The sequence below is a fragment of the Dermacentor andersoni genome, chromosome 10, assembly GCF_023375885.2.
Source record: "Dermacentor andersoni chromosome 10, qqDerAnde1_hic_scaffold, whole genome shotgun sequence".
In the NCBI taxonomy this organism is placed as follows: domain Eukaryota; kingdom Metazoa; phylum Arthropoda; class Arachnida; order Ixodida; family Ixodidae; genus Dermacentor; species Dermacentor andersoni.
The window spans coordinates 66,209,149-66,230,294 of NC_092823.1; the positions used below are offsets into that span (position 1 = coordinate 66,209,149).

The 21,146-nt window shown below is 45.0% G+C and overlaps 1 protein-coding gene across 2 annotated transcripts in view; it reads right to left on the reverse strand.

Moving 5' to 3' along the window:
* Positions 1–5,435: 5,435 nt before the first annotated feature.
* Positions 5,436–21,146, reverse strand: part of nSMase (neutral sphingomyelinase) — a 43,796-nt gene continuing 28,085 nt past the window's right edge. For both annotated transcript variants that reach the window (XM_050191161.3, XM_050191160.3), the window contains 5 exons: positions 20,543–20,761; positions 15,799–15,919; positions 13,042–13,158; positions 10,715–10,965; positions 5,436–8,174 (listed from right to left, as the gene is read on the reverse strand). In XM_050191161.3, coding sequence (XP_050047118.1) covers positions 7,932–8,174; positions 10,715–10,965; positions 13,042–13,158; positions 15,799–15,919; positions 20,543–20,761 — 951 coding nt within the window. In that variant the 3' untranslated portion in view covers positions 5,436–7,931. The remainder of the gene's footprint in view (positions 8,175–10,714; positions 10,966–13,041; positions 13,159–15,798; positions 15,920–20,542; positions 20,762–21,146) is intronic.

Consider the following 21,146-nt stretch of genomic DNA (forward strand, 5'->3'; position numbering starts at 1 on the left):
CAGGCTTGGCATCACTTCTATGTTAACTTTCTGTTCGATGTTCACTTTCACAAATCCAAATCTACTTTCTTAGAAGTCTGCATTATTTTTTGTGCGAATGCAAGCCTCGAGCCGCTTTGGAAATGCATCGATGGCAGAAAAGATGTCGTGTACATCTAGTTCACACCATGCTCTTTCTAATTACCGAGTGCAGTAAGGAGCAGAGCAGACTGATTTTTAACACTGAACAGTCAAGCGGGCTTAGATACGAGCAGTTTGGGGGCCATTCTGTAGTGGAACTGAAATCGGGTGTTTTTTTGTACGCCATTGCACCACCTTTGCCTTGTGAGCTGCAGCAGAATTCTGCTGATACGTACGTCCACCGAGGGTTTCACAAGTGCGATTCGGCCCAAGACAGTATCTCCTTCTTCAGGATGTCTACCAAATGATTTGCATTGGTTTCTTGGGCTCCTTGTTCAACAAAACTAGTGGCATCTTTCCATCAGAAGTGGTTGCCTCAAAAACCATCACCGATTGAGGGCAAGAAGCTCTCTAAACATTCCTTCCACTGACATTGGCTTCTTTTTAGGCTTCCTGTCAATACCCTATCGTTTGGTGCTTTAAAAACTTATTGGTATTGAACATTGCCTTGTCTGTGAAGAGAATACTGCATGGGCCTTCTGCGATACTGAAGCGTTTGAGCAGGTCCTTTAAGATCTTATGACCCTGGTCCCTTTCATGTGCTCTGTCAATCAAATTTCTGAACCTTGTAGTTCTGCAACTTCTCTTTCACAATTCTTTCGATGAAACATTCAGAGATTCCTTCGGTTTAGGCCATTTGGCTTATTCACAACTGATTCCTGGAGAGTGCAGGAACTTTTGTCGCATCCCGCAAGAGGGTCGAAAACCGAGCTTGTTGGCACATTACCGAGAATACTCGGGAACAGAACGAAAGGACTGGGCAGCCTTTTCTGGAAAGTCGCTGGGTTTATTCACGGTAAAACTGCAGCGCGCCCAGTGGATGAAGGATATGGTAAGTTCACAAACAAGCACAGACTGTCTCAATTCGGTTTACTTTAGGAAAAGATCGTACATGTTGCACCCCGGCTAACTGCAATGAGCATGTGCTGAGCTACTCAGAGAACCAGCAACAAATTTTAAAAGGTCGCATGGTATTAGAAAAAGACGAATCCTTTGTCTGCGATTACAATCGATGGCCCACTAAAGCACATATCTGTGCACTTGCTATGGAAGGCGTGTCATTTCGCATGTTTATTTTTGGCGTGCATGCACATGCTGCAGCTTTGCCATGAATGAATACAAACTTACAAACAGCTTTCAGTAGTTTTCCAGCAGAGCTGGTAAAGTCTTTTTTTTCTTTCTTTCTTGCTGGCATAAAATGATACCACCACCAAACCTCCGTCATATCCTGTTCTGTGGCTTGTCTGTCGTAGCACGATGCTGGAACATCGAGCACTCGCCAACCCGTCGGAAACACCTTCCTGCTCGCTCGAACAGAGGTTGCACAAGGTGCCGCATGTCAAGACGTTTCTGGCAGAGTTTCAACTGGGGTCCGAGGCGTTCGATGTTGAGAAACAGAGCTGCAGTTTGTTTCGATATCCATTTTTTTATGTTGTGCTGGGAAAGTGTCGATAGAGTTCATTGACCTCCATCCAATCACCGGACAGAGGTCAACGAACTTGAATTCCGGTGAACACTGGAGAAGGCAGACACCAGGAGTGCCGTTGCTCAATGTCGAAAGAATCGTCCAGACAAGACAAACCAGCAGAACACATCCAACCACGGATGTCGACGTTAGCGCGATTAGCATTGGTGCAAAGCATCAACACACCGTATTGCAACTGTCGAAACAGGTAACGCATGAAGTGTGTATGCCGCTGGGCTGCACCCTTGCGCTTTCTGCCAGACGTACTAAGCCATCTAGCACCTCGCCGCATGGAGCAGTGTGTGTGAATGTATGTTCAAACAAGATTAATTTCTCATTGAAGAGCAGCTTACACCCAGTGGCTCATATCCAGTGGCCCAAGTTTTCATCAGAGAGTTTCATTAAGAGCTGCACATATCCGGTTACACTTAGCTAGTGACCAACGTCAGCATAAAACGTGTTCAATCAAGAGTGGTACTATACCTTGTGCCATATACCAAGTGGCACATATCTGGTGACCCTTGTTGAAGTTGCAGAGGTTCTTTGAAGAGCAGCACGTAAGCACGAGTTGGCGTGAAATGGCCTAACTGATGTCCTTGAAGTGTACCACATACGCAGTGACACATGCTCAGTTACCCAAGTTGACCTCGAAGGGATTCACTGAAGAGCGGCAAGTCCCCGTAGCAGCACATACGTAGTAACCTAAGTTGGCATCAAAGAGGTTCATTGAACAGAGGCACATATCAAGTGACCTGTGTTGGTGGGAAAACGGGTAGAGACAGCTCCCGAAAAGTGGGTGAAGTGCCCCAAGAATACCAATTTCATTAATTGTGCAGAAACGATGCCTTGACTTGACTGTTAATGCGCAAGAATTCAAGTGCACTAGATTTGGAATGCTGTCGTAATGGTAATCCATACAAAGAGGGAGACATTAAAGGGTTATAGGTCCTTTAGCTTACTTCCAGTGTTGTACAAAGTACTTATTAAGGTTGCCTCAAGTAGAATGCGAGCAACAGTTGACTTCTGTAAGCCTGCGCTTTAGTCCGACTTGAAAAAGAGACATTCAGTGATGGATCACATCAATGTTGTACGTGTACCTCTAAAACAGGAATGAAAGCTTATTCCTTCGCAATCTCAAAACGAGTTCCGGTTACAAGTTCCTTTAATGCAAAAGGCTCATTCCAGTTACACTTTGAACGCTGGAATGTGGTGTTACGCTAGTGTTACATTTGATTTTTAAAATTAAAATATAGTGTCAGATAATCCCGAGGCAAAATAAAGTGAGTGAATTAAAGCTCACGTCAAAGTACATATATTATATGAATTTGAACATTGCGGGCAGCAGATTATCTGGAGGTAATAAGAATCCAAAGAAACGCTCCTAGACACTTCGGTCTTCAAATGTGCAGCCACGATACTGCGCTTCAGATGTGCAAACAGAAAGCTACTCACGTGCACCAATATAATTAAATTTCTTGCCAAGAAACCGCGCCAAAAGTAACAATACACAGGTGTTTAATGAATGCTGAATCAATATTGCAGTACGAGTAAAAAAAAAAGTCCAGAATACATAGTCGCAACTTAGTAAAGTCCCTTGTTACAACTCGGCAAGAGTTGCATCTCGATGTTGGTGTCTGACAGATGAACCCGTTCTTTCATCAGCACTTCGTAGGCAATGTTGAGCCACTCCATCAAAGTGCTTGAGGATACTGCCGTGTTGTACTTGGGGAAAAGTTGGTTCAGTCCCTCGAAGTTCCTCATTTGTGACTGCAGGTCACAAATGTCACTGGTACCAGTAGCTACTGTGAGAGTTCATCCTGTGCCTCGGCTGGAAGGGCTTGGTGCCTGAACGAGAAGAATTTTTGGGCGCAGACGAGGTGGCGACATCTGCGCTGGCTCGTTTGTTCACTACAGCCAGTTCTCTCTTTATGTTGAGTCGCCTGGTCTCGCTGTCTGGGATCCACGATAGCTTAAACCGTGGGATTAAGCAAATGACGACAACAAGCTCGTGCTTTCCTTTGAGGTGTCCAAACCTACAATCCCGAACAATTCATTAGAAAAGCCGCATATTCAAACTCAGATGGTGCAATTGCTTACCTCTTTTCAATCCTGGCGAAAACCGTGCTTGCCGGAGGAGCACAATATGCCAGTCCCTTCAATGCCGTGGAACGTTTACAGAAGGAATGCTGCTCCCTCTGCCATTCCCTTGTAAATCTAACAATTTACCGTTGCAGCTCCACCGACCCTTAACGGAATGGTGGTATTCCTCCATTCCTCCCAAATGGAACTAGTTCCAGGAACGCCGTTCCGTACAACACTGGATCACATAGATGATTCCATGTTTTTGGGTAACATGTTCCTGGAACTAGTTCAATACAACACTGGATCACATCGATAATTCCACGTTTTCAAATAATATGGTAGACTGCAGAATCCAGGCCAACTGTTCTATGTGGTCATACACAGATTGCAAAAATGTGTTCGATCCAGTCGAGATACCAGCGGGCATGGAGGTCCAGGACAGAGCAGTGAGCAATTGAATGGCACATGAAGAGACAAGAAGGCAGTGGTATGTGTTGGAGAACAAATTAGTGTAGCTGATATTCTAGTTGAGAAAAACTCTTATTACAATTAATATATTGATCCAAGACGTACGAAAATTTCCAACATAACGCATCATAGAATCCTTCCCTCCCCCACTAAAAAAGTTTTCTGCGAATCTTAGGCCTGCAAGGCCAGTGTCCATCCTTAAGATGACGTGGAGTTGGGCAGGTCATGTGATGTGTAGAGCAGATAACCGGTGGTCTTAAAACGATGGAATGGGCACCATGAGAAGGAAAGTGCAGTCGAAGCCAGCAGAGAAAGTTTGCAAGCCCAGGATTAAGTCAGCTGACACATGGCAGGAGAGGTAATTGCAGATTACTGGGAGAGGCATTTGTTTTCAAAGTGGATATGGAATAATGTGGTGATGATGATGGAAATTGTGAGAAGGGTTTCTCGTTTGTGAACAAGACGATTTACAGAACAATGCGAGATGGCCAGAGGAAGACCAACAAGTGCGATGACACCAGACCTAGGCAAACTGCTATGTACATTAGAAGTGTGGCGTAATCTTGCTAGCCAAAGCCAAAGCACCTTCCACAAAAAGTAGTCTTACCCGCATGGCTTTATTTTTCTGTTGCAGAGCCCTGGCACAGAGTTTTCAGTGATAATACAAACGTGGCCAATTGCCCGCTTTTAAGAAGCCGCACAATGTAGCAGTATCAACTCACTTTGGTTGCACACCACTGCGCTAGACGTCCCTAGACACCAATGGTGATGTCTGGCGCTCTTCTCCCTAGACCGTTTACCGAGTCAGAGAGTCTCAGACCGTGGCTACACCCGTCACTGGCATGAAAAGAGATTCGTGCACTAGTGCAATACTTGAAGCGCACCGGCTTAAGAGACCGTTTGTAATGTCCCTGTGTATAGTGTCCCTCCAACACGCACTCAATGTTTACTCTTTCCCTTCTCTTTCTATTCCCCTTTCCACCACCCCAGTGTAGGGCAGCAAACCGGTTGCTCTTCCGGTTGACCTCCCTGCCTTTCCTGTCCTTGCTTTCTCTCTCTCTCTGGCGCTCTTGTCATCATGGCGAGACCACACCTAGCTAAATTCTGCTTTGGCTTCCTATACAGACACTGAGATCGAAAAACACAAATTTGTCTATGCAGCCCTTTTATGGGTACATACACATGACAGTGTAATCAAACGTGACTGCAGTTCAACACTCCAGCAATGAGACACAATAGATTATTGTGAACCCTTTAATGACTTCCATAATAAACCTATAGCTTAAGCATACATTTACAAGAGAAAAGTACCCATACTTTCGATGGTAGAAATCCATCGGTGGCTTAGGAACTCTGTTCTAACAAAGTTGGGCATTGCTCGCCTCGGTCAACAAAATCTCACAACAGAAACAATGGTTGCATGCCAGCATTAACAGGTACACGTCAATGCACGTTCCTTGAGCTCACTGTTCAAAAGGAACATTCCATTTCTTTGAAGCACTGAACAGTGGCACTGGCAGACTTGCACACGTTTCCTTAGACCTTACATTTCCCTAGACCTCGAAGAGCCCACAAGAGAAACACTACCTCGGTAGAGTGTGCCAACCACTATCTTCTCCGGTCTGTAGACAAATTCATCACAAGATCTCACAAGTCCAAGCACCTTCCGAGTGTTCAAAGTACGACACACACAAACACTGTGGAGGTTTATTTTACTAAACTTAATAGTATCCAAGACTTTGGAAGTCTGACATAAAACTGTGCAACATTTCGCGAGCAAGACCCCATAAACGCAACATACTGAAATTAGCAACATTGAAGTGCATGTCACCAATCATAAACGTGACAGTTTTACACGCACATATCTGTATACATAACATCAATGACATTTTTAAATGCTCTGTACACCTGAAGGTTTAGCTAAAAACTAAACACATAATGGACTAGGCTTGATCGATCAGCTGGCCTTCAGCTGATGGCAGAAGTTTCCTTGGTATAAGTTGTGCAGTTATTCAAGTTAAAATGCATTTGACACTTAGTCACACGATTAAAAAAAAGAAACTGCACCTGTACTATGCCTTATGAAACTGCTGGTTCCTGAACTGGCCGACCTTTCAATGAGCGATTTGTTGGCTAACAACAGGTTTCTACAACCATTTCACTGTAGGACCACTGCCTGACCCGGTGCACTTCTTGTAACTGTGTAACTATGCATTACAACTACACAATAAACATTTATACCATTACTGTTATGCAGTTTCCAGTTAAGTATGGCTTCACCACCATGGCCACATGCATGCTCATGCATTGAATGTGCACGTATGCCACGCAAGGTTGGTCACCTTCATTCCAAGCATCCTCCTCCAATGGTTAAACACGGTAATGCTACTCGGTAATTATGAAATATATAATCACTTCAATCTTAGAAGCAACATTCCTCTTCAAGAGAGGGAAGAAATGTACTAGGCAGTGTACCCACACGCGGTCTGTCATCGGTAGTTGCACATTTCAAGCAATTATTTGGACTCACTGCCTCATACCCCCGAGCATCAAGGTATAGATACGTAATTGAGCGTGTTGATAGAGAAAAAAATGTCACCACGAGAATTCGGCAGTCGTTCAAGACGTCTGCCCAGCACAGTGATAACAATGAAGAACAATATTATCATGCAGCCAAGGATCGTCAGACACTGGCTCCATCCATTAGTTAAATTGCTGAGCAATATTTGAAGTACTATTCTAACAATCGGTGACTAAGCTATGGACTACACTCTAGCAGCGCCAGTGATTTTAGATGCGTGCTACACCAGTGCTTCATTAAAATAGAAATCGTTAGGCCTATTTTAGTGGTGCACCCTTTGTTTGCAAGAACGACACAGTCGCTTGCACAGAAACGTGCAGGCGTGACTTGTGGGTCGCACAGCGAATCAACAGTGCCATAAAAAGCACCAAGAGCATCGTGTAAAGGGGGGCAACGCTTGTACATGCTAAGGTCACCGCGGAGACAAAAGTGAGCCGACGCGTTGCGCAGTACATGAGCGCTGGTGACCGAGCCGGTCCAAAACCTGCATCATGCGGAAGGTCAAGCAAGTCATGCCTTTGAACGCTATCAGACTGTGACTACCGCCACACGGTACATTTGCAGAAAACGATCGGGATGCACTAAGAATTGTGGCACATCAACTGGCATTCCCAGATTGCGCCACGCACGAAATACACTTCGCAGAAATAAAAAGACCAGTCAAAACATGTGGTCCCAAAAATAGTGTCGCTTGAGCAAATTTGCAAACCCGAACTGCTGGGCGCCACAACGACACACTCCTTCGCAGCAAAATACAGCGTGCTATGCAAACCACAGAAAGGGCTTCGAAACTTGGCGTCACCGAGTCCTCTTGTTTCCAGATGACTCATCCAAACGCTGACAAACTTGTCATAACAGGAATGTTCACTAGGTCACGACACTAAATATCTACAGTAGCGCGACCGCCGATGCATCAGCATGGAACGCTAGATCAAAGGTTGTGTTTAGTCAGCTCCCCTAATGCCCGGCACCACCAGCAGCGTGCCCTTTTGAAAGCAGCCGGCAGCATGCAAAGCACAACCAGGAGAGCGTTGTTCAGGGTCACACCAATGTTGGTCCTTGATGCAACGCCGCCACTGTGCTGTCGTGAAAGCTGTCGCCCCGCCATGCTGTCGCCACTGTCGCGAAAGCTGGCGCCGCGATGGGAGGGTCCTGTCAGACCCTTTGGTCCCCTTGGAGCAGTAGTGGCTCGCAGGCAATTGAGCCACGCGAGACGGGCGTCACGCTAATGGTGTTGCTGACGTCGCAGGAGTGCGCCTTCCACAAGAGGCGCATGGACTTGCGCGCCTCCAGCAAGGAGCTCTTCTCCATGGCGGTCCAGAAGAACGCCATGATCAAGCAGAAGCCCAGGAGCATCGCGGCAATCGTGCGGCTCAGCACTAGAATCCAGTGGTAGATCTGGTAGCCAGGGGCGGAATACAAGGAAAGGTTAAGACCTAACGCAGCTAAACGCTATCACTCTGCACTACATTTCATACATGGCAGGCAACACCATGAAGACTACAGGGACACCTCTCACTGCGGGCATTTGCAATAACAAAAAAAAAAAAAAAAAAAAACAGCGGGTCACCGTAGGAAACAATAATATTGGTATGCCTCATGCAATTTGATGCAACATTGTCCTGTGCTTTTACGTCGCCAAATGCGAAGGTGTCACAGATCTGAACGTACTTATTACCTAGTGAGTGGAATGATGTGCTTCTGTGACAAACGGTCACAGCACTGCGCTTGCACTTGTGACCAAAGCGCAGCACCTTGTATACTGGAAGCACAAAACATGCGCAAATAATACGCAATCTGACATAACCTTGCGCCAACAAGCTGTAGTTTTAATATGTGAAGCAGCTACTTTGTAGAAGTGTTACTCGTAGACAAGTGCACCGCAAAACTTCTTTGGGTGTGTTCCAGTTCTGGCCAGCGTCAGAGACAGTCTATGCAGACAGCTGAGCAGGTGACAGCTTGAAGCCCAGATAATGGAATGCACAGCTTTAGCAGTGTTCCTTGCTATGTATCGAGTATACATACAGTTCCAAACAAGAGATGTTCACAGGAAAATAGAGGCTTGAAGCTATCAAGGGTGGCTAAAGAACGAGGGATGCTTATGGTCGAAGCCAACATTTCACCAAGGGGACTTGTTCAAGAAGAGAAGGCACAGCACTCAAACAGTCAACTCGGTTCACATCCATACAGACTGAGTGATTGATTGATTGCCTGAATGATCTGCCATAATTCCTTAACGGCTATGGCGTCCTGCTGCTGAGCGCGAGTTTGCGGATTCGATCACCTGGTCATGGTAGCTGTATTCCAATGCGGGTGGAATACAGCCGGTTTTAGTGTTTGCCATTCAAGTGCTACTGCTTAGACAAGACACCACAAATGTTAAACTACCTCTGCGAGGTATATAGAGTGAACAACTGCAATCATGCAAGTTCCCAATGTAGCGACGGTGCAATTATTCACATAAATCTCAAAATTCACAACTGCAATGTTTGACAGCAGCTGATGTGAATGCTTACTAATATTTGTTCACTTATTTGTTTATACAGATGGCTGTCACTGTGGTGGGAACATTGTCGGCATCCCTAGGCCTGTAAAACACTTGCACAGCTACCGCCTATAAGGCGAAGAGAATTACAGAAGTGGGTTGGTTCACACAAGACCTGTAGCTGCAGAAATCTGGCTGGAAAAGCACGCAGATCTGATGCCATGTTGGGATCTAAATGATGCGAAGCTTGTTTAAGTTTGCAAGGTGGCAGAAGCAGCTGATGACACGAGCGTAGTCCTCGTTGCCTGTAGCTATTTAGCTGTCTGCGTCACGAGGACGGAGGCAATGTATGGCATAGTATGTTTAATACATTTAAGGCTTCATCCTTATGTGTCCCAGTGGCACATCCATTCTACACTGGCTAAGAATGGCCCAGTTTGCCCACTTGGCAAGGCTGCCCCCAGCATATGCCCAGTGACCCCAGTTGTCTATGCAGTAAAATCTCGTTCATTTGACCCTCGTTAATTCAGAAAATTGGATAATTTGCACTCGTCCTTTGGTCACGTCAGGCACTACTTAATGCAATGACACTCTTGTTAATTCAGACGTATCTGGCTGCACATTGGTACATTCGGACAACTCTCGGAGCCTAAGTGAGCACCGGAGTGCCGCAAATGTGCGACACAAAAGCAAAAAATTGCATTAGCGCCCACGGAAACGAAGCGGCAGAGTCCGCATTGCCATAGTCATTGGTGGAAATCGTACGTGAATGACAGCAATGCCAGGATGCTTTGTGCCTATTTGTGCCATTAAAGCCTTTATTCTTGCTTCAAATGCTGCGCATAGCACCACGTTGGCTGCGTTCCTTCAGAACAGCGAGGTTGCCGTCCATGATCATGTCAACAGCGGCAGCGGTTGCGGTAAACAGTAGTTTCATTTTGACGAGCTCTGGAGGATGAAGAGCACCAGCTACATCGTGATGGATGCCGACCAGCTCACCGGCGAAAAAATAACCGGGATGCACACGTGGTAGTAAAAAAGACTGTACCAAACAAGGACGTGCGCCACGGCCGTGCTCTGAAGGAAGTTGCAAGGCCTTATCAGTTGCAAGTGCTTATCAGCAACAAGATGACGAGAATTGCAGCTTCCGCACTGCTTTTGTGCAAAATAGAAACAGGATTGGCTCATTCATTCAGTAAATAAAAGCGTGTTGATGTAGTAAGCATCTGGTTATTGTTTTCTCGATACCCTCGATAATTCAACATTCGGTTTATTCGGATGTTTCTTTCGGTCCCGTGAAATTCGAATTAACGAGGTTTTACTGTATATACTATCCACATATGTATCTGGCGAGGAAACGATGACGACTAGTGCCCCGGGGAAGAGGCAATGAGAGGTTTGCTTCAGAATTTGAACACAAACGCCAGTTGTGACGTCCAGCTGCAGCGCTCACCTGCGGCAGGTGCAGGGGCACGGTGGCAGCCAGGATGCAGCCCATGAAACAGGCGGCCACGACGTAGAAGATGCGGTCCAGGTGCAGGCCGTCTATGCTCACCCGCAACTGCTCCTGGCCACGGTGCAGGGCGTCCAGCAGACCGTTCGGGCACTGCGAGTTGATACTGGTGCGGTCCGGACTGGCCACACCGCTCTCGCCGTGGAAGTTCAACACCGGTGTCATTGTCGTCGAGAAGGCGCAAGCTGCCACTGCACAAAGGTGCGTCGCCCAAGGGCGACGACCAGTTTTGAGTCACAGGCTGCCCGTACACAGCTGGAGAACCAGCTGCTCTCAGTGCAGGGGAACCTCGACACTGTCGCCTAGGGACAGTATCGAGAATCTAACTTCTCATGGGGCGAACTTGTGCCCAGAAAATCGAGCAACACTCGAGTGCAATGATAGTGGTGAACGCCATCGTTGGTTGGCAGTGCGATTCCACGAGTCAAATGTGTCCACTATTTATACCCAACTAATCTTGCATTTAATCATGCCCGTGTAGTAGCACTATTTGTGTTGCATGCATAATCTGATTAGACAACACTGTTACTATGGAGCCAGTGACAACACTCGGGGAATTTCAAATTCGTGTAGGTGTGTGCCTCACACCAAGCAAGAACATTCGAACGGTAGTTAGTAAGTCAAAACAGGCACTGTTAGAAAAGCAAAACAATGCATGCGTGACAATATAACAAGTGCAAATACAGTTAGACCTCGATATAACGAGCTTTATTATAACACGATTCTCACTATAATGAAGTACTTTGCTTTTTATAACTTCTTGTCCGTCGAACACCATGTGTTTTGAACCTCAATATAACAAAGTGCGTCTGTACATGATTTCAGTATAACGGAATGCCACTGCTGCCAAGGAAGAATACCAAGGCAATAAATGGAAACTTCTATGAACGCACCTTCGCATGCGAAGGTTGTGGGATTGTTCCCCACTTGCGGCAAGTTGTTTCTTTGTATCCACTTTCATTTTCATTAATTTATCGTTTCTTTATTTCATTTATTAAGCACAAGTAATTTCCCCTATGTTGTCCTTGGTGTGAGAGTTTGCTGGCTTCTCATGAAGTGGTAGACTCGTGATTTATCGTGACTTCTGCCAACTTGACTCTGGTTTACTTGATCCCGATTGACGGTCCCTGCCTGTTATTTCGAACTTCGCTGGTCATCACATGCCCGAGCCCAGTGATGACTTCAGTGGCAACGTCAACAGTGCAGCATACGTCTTGGCAGCGCTTATAGTACAGGAAATGCGTCGAACGTGCGTCAGCTCCTGTCAAAAAGGTTCAGTTTTCGGCCGGCCCCAGTAAGATTTCAAGCCCAAAATGGTGGCTCACAAACTATTACAGTATTTGCCCGATTATAATGTGCATTCTTTTTTTTTTACTCCACGTAAATTTGTCTGAAGATTGCCTGGCTGGTGCAGTCCAATATGAAACTAGAGACTGGCAAAACCGAAACCCCATTTGCTACAGCCTACTGACAGAGCCATTCTAGCCAGCATAATCGCCATTACAAGATAGCAACCCTGGATGGTGGCAGAGCGAGTTCGTGTGCAGCTTGACAACGACGAGGACGACGACGTGCCACTTTCAGTCAGATTACGAAAGCCGTTCAAACGATCAGTTATCCTACATGTTAAGCTAGTGGCAAGAAGTCGTGTCACATGTTCTTGCCATTCTGGAGAATCGCATGCATCATAGAATGCAGTCTAGGCGTGGGCAGCCATCCTAGTATTGGTGTTTGTTGCAGAATCATTTGATATATGCTATACAGAATATCAAACGCACTCTGGACCGTATGGAGGACGAGATGTAGTGGTTCTTTACAGACAGTGATAAAGGGATGACAATGAATTATCAGATAAATAAAGCTTCCTTTTATGAAGAGAAAATTTTCTAATTTACTTCTTTTTTTACGCAATCGAAGGCATATTATGTTTTTCCTGCTAAAAAATCTGGTGCCTGTTTGATTCCTACTTTGTTTGTTCGAATGCCATTTTTATGTTAGCTTTCTACTTTGAACACATAAGAAGTGGTTGTGTGTTTGATTCTGTGGCCTTTTAGAATTGGGACAAATACTGCCAAATGAATCGGCACTGCTTTTTCTTCTGCCTCTTCTTTAATTTGGCCTGCTGCATAATTCGACAAATTTCGTTGGTCCCATCAGTGTTGAATCAGTGGAAGTCGACCAGGCACCGCTGACCACACCACAATGACATTGCATTGCTGAACACCCTACCACAGCAACAGCTGCGGCGAACAAGCCTGGTGACTCACATTCGCTGGACTTATTGATGCGCATCACCACCTCGACGGGCTCGTGGTCCGAAAAAGGGAGCCCCGAGGGGGTCTTCAACTTCAGCGTCGTGCATGACTTGGTTTCGACGTTGACACCTGCAAGCGCAAGGTGGGGCACACGGAGAAAGAAGAGCAGGGTAAAGAAAAGACAACGAAAGCGCAACTCCAAAACTAACTTCAAAATCAGTTTGGAGTGGCAACCTATTCTTTCAAAGTATTGCCCTTGCTTTTATTTCGCTGAAAAAGAAAAGCGTAAAACTACCCTTTTCTTAAATTCCGTGCCCAGACTTCTGCCCCTGGTAGACAGTTTGATGTCGCAAATTTTAAAGGATTTCTGTGCATCAAAGCAAATTTAGCGCATAAATAGTCATCAGGGTCTGCTTGGTTAAACAGTTGATTCTATTATAATGCAATATACAATCATTCTTTGCCAATAAACATTTAATCAGTCCCGAACAGGTGGTTCAGGAACATTAAACTAGTATTGTTACTCTTTTTTTTTTCAGTCAAGTTACATATTGTAGCATTCTGACTGCAGTCCCTCTCATACTACGGTATATTCTAAGCACAGTAACTTTTAGCGAAGGTGCATATTTTCACAACTGAAAGGTACGTAATTAGTACTGTTTACCTAAGTGAATGCAAGAATTACATTTGCTTGGATGTTCTAGTTATTTTTCACTAGGTCCGAAGATGACATCAGGGTTAGTAAAATTTACAGAGGTGATATGAACATAACTTCACCACTAGCTACCATATTGAACATGCAATAACATGACGTCTGGTATTGAAGCTGCCTATGGCTCTTGCTTGTAAATCTGGCTCCAACTGGTGTCATCTTTAGGCCTGATGAAAAAACTCATAATAACTGAACCAGTGAGGATGTTGCAATTGGTAAATGCCACAGCTGTACCTTCAAATTATTGAATATGCAGCTATATAACGGTTATCATATTTAAAGTGTATAAAGACTGGTTGATTTGTAGCAGCAGCACCATCAACATGACTGGCAACCTGAGAGCGTCTGGGCCAAGCCATGAGCCCGCGAAATAATTTAAAAGAAGAAGCAGTTTATTCCCAGTACCCAATGGACGTCTTGTCATGATCCCCGTCTCACAAGAGCTCCAGATTGAATGGATGATCGCAATTTCAAAAGAAGAATGGAAAATATCAGTCAACCCAATGGTGTCTTTGCAAATGAGGCATGAAACAATGCAGGTAGATCTTGGTCTAAGTATGTCAGAACAGTATGAACGAAGTATGTCTCACAGTCAATACTTTGTTGCCATTGATTTGTCCCATGAAAGGCATGGTAGTGGTACATAACCTGACATGGCTATTAAGAGTGCTTTAGCACAGTGTTAATGTCTTACCATTACCGTTACCAATACCGACTGCCACGGCTACCCATGCATGAAGTTAACGAGCTCTTGGCTAGTCTGGCACATTTAACAGCTTTTACAGTTCACCTTGATTGCAAAACAACCTAGTAGCGCCCAGGTTGCTTGCTTTAATACAGTATAACCTCGCTCATATGCTGTGTGGGAAAAAAAAATGCAGGAAGATATGTACTAACTGGAAAAATGTATGATCCGAGTTAACTAAGAAATTTGACACTTAACATTAGTTTACATCTACGTAATGCAAACCATTGCGCGATGCGTTTTGTCACAAGACGCCGATGCGCATCAAGCTGTTGTGGCTCTGGCAACCCAAGACACATTCTTGTTTTACTATTCCGAGACTGCGACAGGAAATGAAAACGAAATCGAGCTGGTGGGTGGCATCGAAATGTGCTGCCGCCAGAGCGAAATGTGATGCTCGTACCGCGCTGCCTTTAGCAGGAAATGGTGGCAAGTTTGTGTTTTCGCCTACTAAAAGCATGCAGTACGCTTCCGCTGGCACTAAGTTTCCCATGCACTGTAATACGGACAGGTGCAGATGCTAATCACAATAGGGTTAGAGACGATAGCTGCGAGTGCGGCATGCAATGACCCGCGAGGAGATTGGTTGATGCCTGAATAAGAAACCGAGTGCGCGCCATCGTTTTCAAGTGAGACGGGTGGGCGAGCCTTGCTGTCAAGCTGCTGTGGCGGGTGGCTACTGTTCTCGATCGCGCACCTTCTTGTTTACATGTGATCTAGCGGCTGGAAAACATATTATGCCGTTGCAGTTTGGCAACGTCCTGAACATTGGTGCCAAAAGATTGTGTTTTCTGGGAACGTATGAGCCGGTAAAGAATTAGCACAGCCCAATTGGGTCATTTTTTTTTGTGTTCTTGATTGCAAATGTTGGCACCAAGAAATAGTACAGAATGGGATCGTATCGATGCGGTTATACTGTATTTAAATTTGCTACTTGGTGCACATTGTGACAATAAGAAATAAAAGGTAAAATCGACCTTCGCTTAGTCTGATCTCACGCCGAGGACAAAGTATCAGCAATGCTTTATTAATACTATTGAGACCAGCTGTTTGTAACGTGGTGATTTGTCTTCGACTTGTCTCGGCAAAATGGTACATCAGATTTCCTCTTTGTATTGTCCAGTTTTGTACACGACGCTCTGGTAAACTTTTTGACTGACACCGGCAATATTGCAAGCCCGATAATATATGCGCATGTGCAGCAGTGGTAGCTGGTATCAGTAACAGTAGTGTTAGGACGGTAACACCGTGATTAAACACTCTATTATCTGTAAGACAGGAGGTATGAAAACGAGGAGCAAAGACTACACACCTCGCCCGACCTTGTACATGATGTAATCGATCCGTTTTCCTGTTGGGCAGGTGCTCTTCTCGTACGACGTGGTGTACTTGTTATCGGGATGGCTGCACGTTGCACCCACACACATGCTGTCCTGCAACATGCGTGGCAACACATGGGTCATGCAAAAGCAACCATGGGCAAAAGAGAACTGCATGCTTCTCTTGAGCATGCAGGAAATAAACAAAGATCACCATCAAAAAGTCCCACACAGTTCACAAAGGCGAAGTACTGGAATGACATCTACTGTAAATAATAATAAAAAAAAAAACTAAAGGTTCTCACACTTCCTCCAATTCGTGAGAAAGATAGGAAAATGTGCAAGAAAAACGTATGTCAATTAAGGTGTTCCTAACTGGCCAGTAGTGACACCGGCTAACACACTTTAGTGCAGGTAAGTAAACACTACACAGAAACACAACTATCCATGGTAGTAGAGAGAACAACAGCCATAATTGTAGCATTCGTGGCTGTAGCACGACACGTGAAAACAGTCTGCTCAGTCCACACCGGTAGCAATGTTGTTCTTTCTTATATACAGTTAAACCTCGATACGCCGAACTTTAATACAACATAATTCTCGATATAACGAAGCATATAACTTTTCATAACCTCTTGTCCACAGAACACCATGTGTTTCAAACCTCAATATAACGAAGTGTGTTTGCACGCGATTTCAATATAACAAAATTTCGCGTCTGCCACAAACGAATCCAGAGATAATAAACGGAAACTTCCGTGGACGCAGATGGTGAAGCGATTGAATTACAAGCGGGTGCTTGCAAACTCACCTATTAAAGCGTTTGCGGCTCGACATGAGCGACCGAAGCGTGACAAGAGCGACCGCCGAAGTGGATTCGTATCATGTTCCATTTAAAGTGCAAGTGCGACAAGGTCCTGTCAAGCCCCGCGCAGTTTGTACGAGGGTGAGACAAGAAAGATCGTGGCTTCACGACTGTCACCTTCCCGCGCGAGCAAAGAGGGGGAGGGGAGCTCGCTCGCGGTAACGCGGTAGGTGGGGGGGGAGAGTTGGCGCACGTCGCAATTTTAGGCACACGTCTCGGCCGCTGCTGCGCATGGCTGTAAGTGCGGCTGAGCGCATACGCAGCCGCGCACCCTGCTTTAGAGGCAATCTGCCACGTGTGCAAAGAGTGGGCGAGCAGAGACCGTGTGGCATCACGTCAGCCATCCATCTTCCCGCGCGTTTAGCATTGGAGGTTGCGTAATCTCAAGTTTCGGCGACCTGTTGGAGCGAGAGGCAGACGAAGCATTCGCTCCCCGCTGCCGGCGCTTTTCCCGATAGCGTCGTCCCAGTGAGGGCGACGCTATCAGCCGCGGGGGCGGAGTGCACGCAAAAGCGTGGCTGGCTTCGCTTAATTCGTACCGCCGATATGACGATATCGTCGACGTCGCATGAAACCGCATCATGGGCGTCGCAGACTCCCAGTTTCATCAAAATGAATTATTTTCTCATTCAAATTTGTTTTTTTCGATTGCCCGATAATTCGGAGGATTCTGCGGCTCCTTTCAGAGTGAGAAAAATCGATCGGCGACTCTACTAAATTATTAGCAGAAAAGGTCGAATTACAATACAACGAAATTTTAATATAACGTAGCAAATTGCCGATTTCACCTACTTCGTTATATCGAGGTTTAACTGTACCTTCCTTTCTGTTTACATCTAATGTAACGCAAAAACAAAAGCTTAGAATGCAGATGTAAGAAAGGAACACGGAAGAGAAAATATGCAGCGTCCATCAACATAAATTTTAAAGCTTTAAAATCAGTGCCAGCTTGTTGTAGTTCCACTAGATGGCTCACAGTAAACAAAAATGTTTTTGACATAAAAGGAGCAAGACGTAGCTACAACATGTTAGTAGGCTGAATGGACAAGTCGGATGGTATAGTCAGCCATTATGGAAGGAATGAGCACAGCACAGAAAGAAGAGCATTACAGGCACCAACGCACTGGTCTTGATGCGCCAGTTTTCCATGCTGACATATATTTCGCGCTACTTCCAAAACAACGTCAAAATAAACCAACCTGCCAAGCTAAAACTGATCCTACTACAGGCAAGTCGGTTTTCAATTTCGAAACTAGAAACAGCATCAAAGAAAGGCTAGGAGACACAGACACAAGCAATACAAAAGCAGTGACCCTCACAACAAGGTCTTCTCCTTACGTTACACACAGGATAGTAAAGGGCTGGGTGCTGGATATGTAAATACGCTATCACTTTCCTTGAAAGTTAAAGGTTTAACGCGGCCGCTTACGTTTTTTGTTTTTATAACGTTGGGCTAATCAAACTCGAGCAGAGATACTTAGCCTATTGCTGGAACCACTACCCTCAAGGTTTATGCTTATAGGATGTCTTGCAGTCATGCAATAAAGTACACTTCCTAGGTTGCCTTAAGATCTACTAAACCAATCTCTATGAAATATTGCTTGTTTAACATATCAAGATGTCTACAAAATTGACATTTCCAAATTGCCCGAGTTTTTCAGGTTTTCACTGAGTGCCCTTGCAATATTCCCAAAGTGACACAGAACTTTGTTTCATGTCCAGAAAGGCTGGCACCATGTCGCCAGATGCTGTCACTCTCTAGTAAGCATGTTAAAAAAAATTTAATCCAGTTTGAATAGTAAGGAGTAGTGTCTATTTTATTCAAAAAGAAAACAGAAGAGAGAGGTTAGTAAAATGCACCACGAATAAAATATCCTCCAAAAAAAAAAGGCAAAACCCATTGCTAATCAAGTTGAACATATTTAATTACAAATGAAAAGGAGACGCATACAGAAGCAAATACTTTCGAATATGAGCTATTTCTATCACTGATAGCAAGCTCATTGTTATGAGGTTCGAACTTTGTCACAAGTGAGATTCTCTCTCAGCAGCTGGAAAGTCAACCCTAACTGTCCTGACATACTCTCAGCCTGCTGTTGTGTTTCACTGCTTTAAAGAATTTATTTTTGTTTGGCTGAGGGACGCGTGCATCTCGGCGTCAGCCAGCACTGTTTTTTGAGCTCAATTAAGCTCCTTCAAAGAAGCGGCGGCACGCTTCCTTTCCCATTCATTCCTCAATGCGTCGTTCCTTTCTGTTCTCGTCCTCCTTCCGCCGCGCGTTCGCCCCACGGACCATCAGAAGCATCTTGGTCAGTTGTACAGTCAGCGTACCAATTTTTCGGACACCTTAAGGGCCGCGAAAGCGTCCGAAAAGATGAATGCAAGTCTTTTAGTCCCCTAAGGTGCTTACGTTCGAAAAAGCTCTGAAGGCCTGTCAGTACACTTATTAGGTATATCGGGGCTCGTACTGTGACAGGAGACGGCGGGTGTAAGCGTGTATAATTAAGGAATAGGTACTGTGTCCCGCGACAATCGCCCCTTCCGACGCTTGTTATGCTTCACCGCAACACTTTCGCGTATGCTTCACAGCGTAACACTACTATACTGAGGCGAAGCTGACCTTCGGGAACCGGCATTATGCAACACGTCGTGTTTTCCGAGCTTCGAAGCCACTGGCGAAGACCACAAAGGCGGAGTCGGTGCCATTGCCGGCAGCGGCGATTTCTTTGAAAAACACGGCATCGAACGGCAAGAAGCTTAATAGCGAACGTCGAAGCAGCTAGGCCTAGCGCCGCCGCATTGTGGCTACGCCTGTCAGCGGATTTGCGTGCGAGAGCGCCAGTTCGAGGCGGCGAGAAAATCAAAATGGCGGCGGTGGTGGCTTTGAATAATGCCGTTTCGGACCTGCGATCAAGGCAGAAAGTCCGGAAAATCGGACAGCAAAGGGGTCTTGGGTCCGAAATTTCAGACGTTCTAATACATTCACTCCATGGGGCATGTGGTGGTGCCGCGAAGCCGCCCGAATTATCGGGCATTTCTGAAAAATCGGGTGTCCGGAACATCGGTCGTTGACTGTACAGTGGCAACTCCTCCAACCGACGACACGGCGCCAAAGATAATTCGTTACGATTAATCTCTGTTACCCGAGCCAGCATTAGCGCGACTTTTGTTCCCTTTCAATAAAATTACAGCTCATTTTCTCTGATAGAAGCCCAAATTCCCTGAGTATTTTCAGACTATTAAAAATCCCTGAGAATTCCCGGTTTTCCCGGTTGGTAGACACCTTGCGTATACGTGGCACAATATAGATAATATGCATATGTTTAATATGTCTGCATCATTCAAATCCATTGGCTGTATTTTATTGGGCCTGGGGATATATTCAGCATTTGAATGAGAAATCTTCACTGTTTCAAAAATATGGCTTTAAAAAAATGACGTTGGAAAGTGTCAGAACTTCACAATGCATTCGTTGTAACAGATACAGATTTATTTCTTTTCATGGTACGTAAAGTGTTGCAGTAGCACAAAAATTGGGTGCTGAGCAAAAAAAAAAAAAAGAAAAAAAAAAAGAAGAAAGAAAAAGCTACTTTCTCTAGCCTGAAAACTGCTCTGCACTCATGGGTCGCATGTCATTCACACAGGTACATATTATGCACCAAATGATAGAACAGCACAACGTTACTATTGTTTGAAGACAATGGACTGAGGTCTAGTGGATCAGGCTTGTTTTCACGAGTCCAAAACAAGCAGCATAGAAACAAGAAAATGCAATTAAAAGTTTTCAACTATGTAAGGCTGGTTAATCAGTTTCACCTTCGAGATCTATTCAACAGGAATGTTACTCAACTGCAAACAAACAAACTACTGACCCTATTGAGTTTCTCCTGGTCCACAAACGTATCCACCATGTCGGCATTGTAGATGATGATGTTGTAGGGCGGGTCCAAGGGCTCTGTATTGAAGTCGCCAGCGAGAATGGCCAGGTCACAATTGCTGCTCGTATGCTTCACGTACTGGCTCAGCTCAAAGGACTGGCAGATGCGGTGGGACAGGTACGTGTCACAGTTGCGGTTGTACTCTGCGTGGAGCTGAGTTGCAACATGGGAAGCATTTTAACACCGTGGCTGTCATCATGACAATGCTGACATTTTCATATATATATATAATATATATATATATATATATATACAATGCCCCCTTTTTTAAAATATAGCTTAAGCTATGTGTATTTTGTTCACAATATCTTTATTGTTTCTGTTTCCCATTTTCATTGCACCCCATATTAGAAGGATTGCACACTGTTCTCGGGAACAATAATAAACAATTAAATTCAATTGCGAGAACTAGACTGCAGTTCAGGAAGAAGCAAAAAGAAGTGTTGGTAAACAAGCTTTCGAAATATAATTAGAAAGGAAAAAAAAAAGGATGTCACTGCCAGTGTTTGAACCCAATATTGGCTTATGTACGGACTAA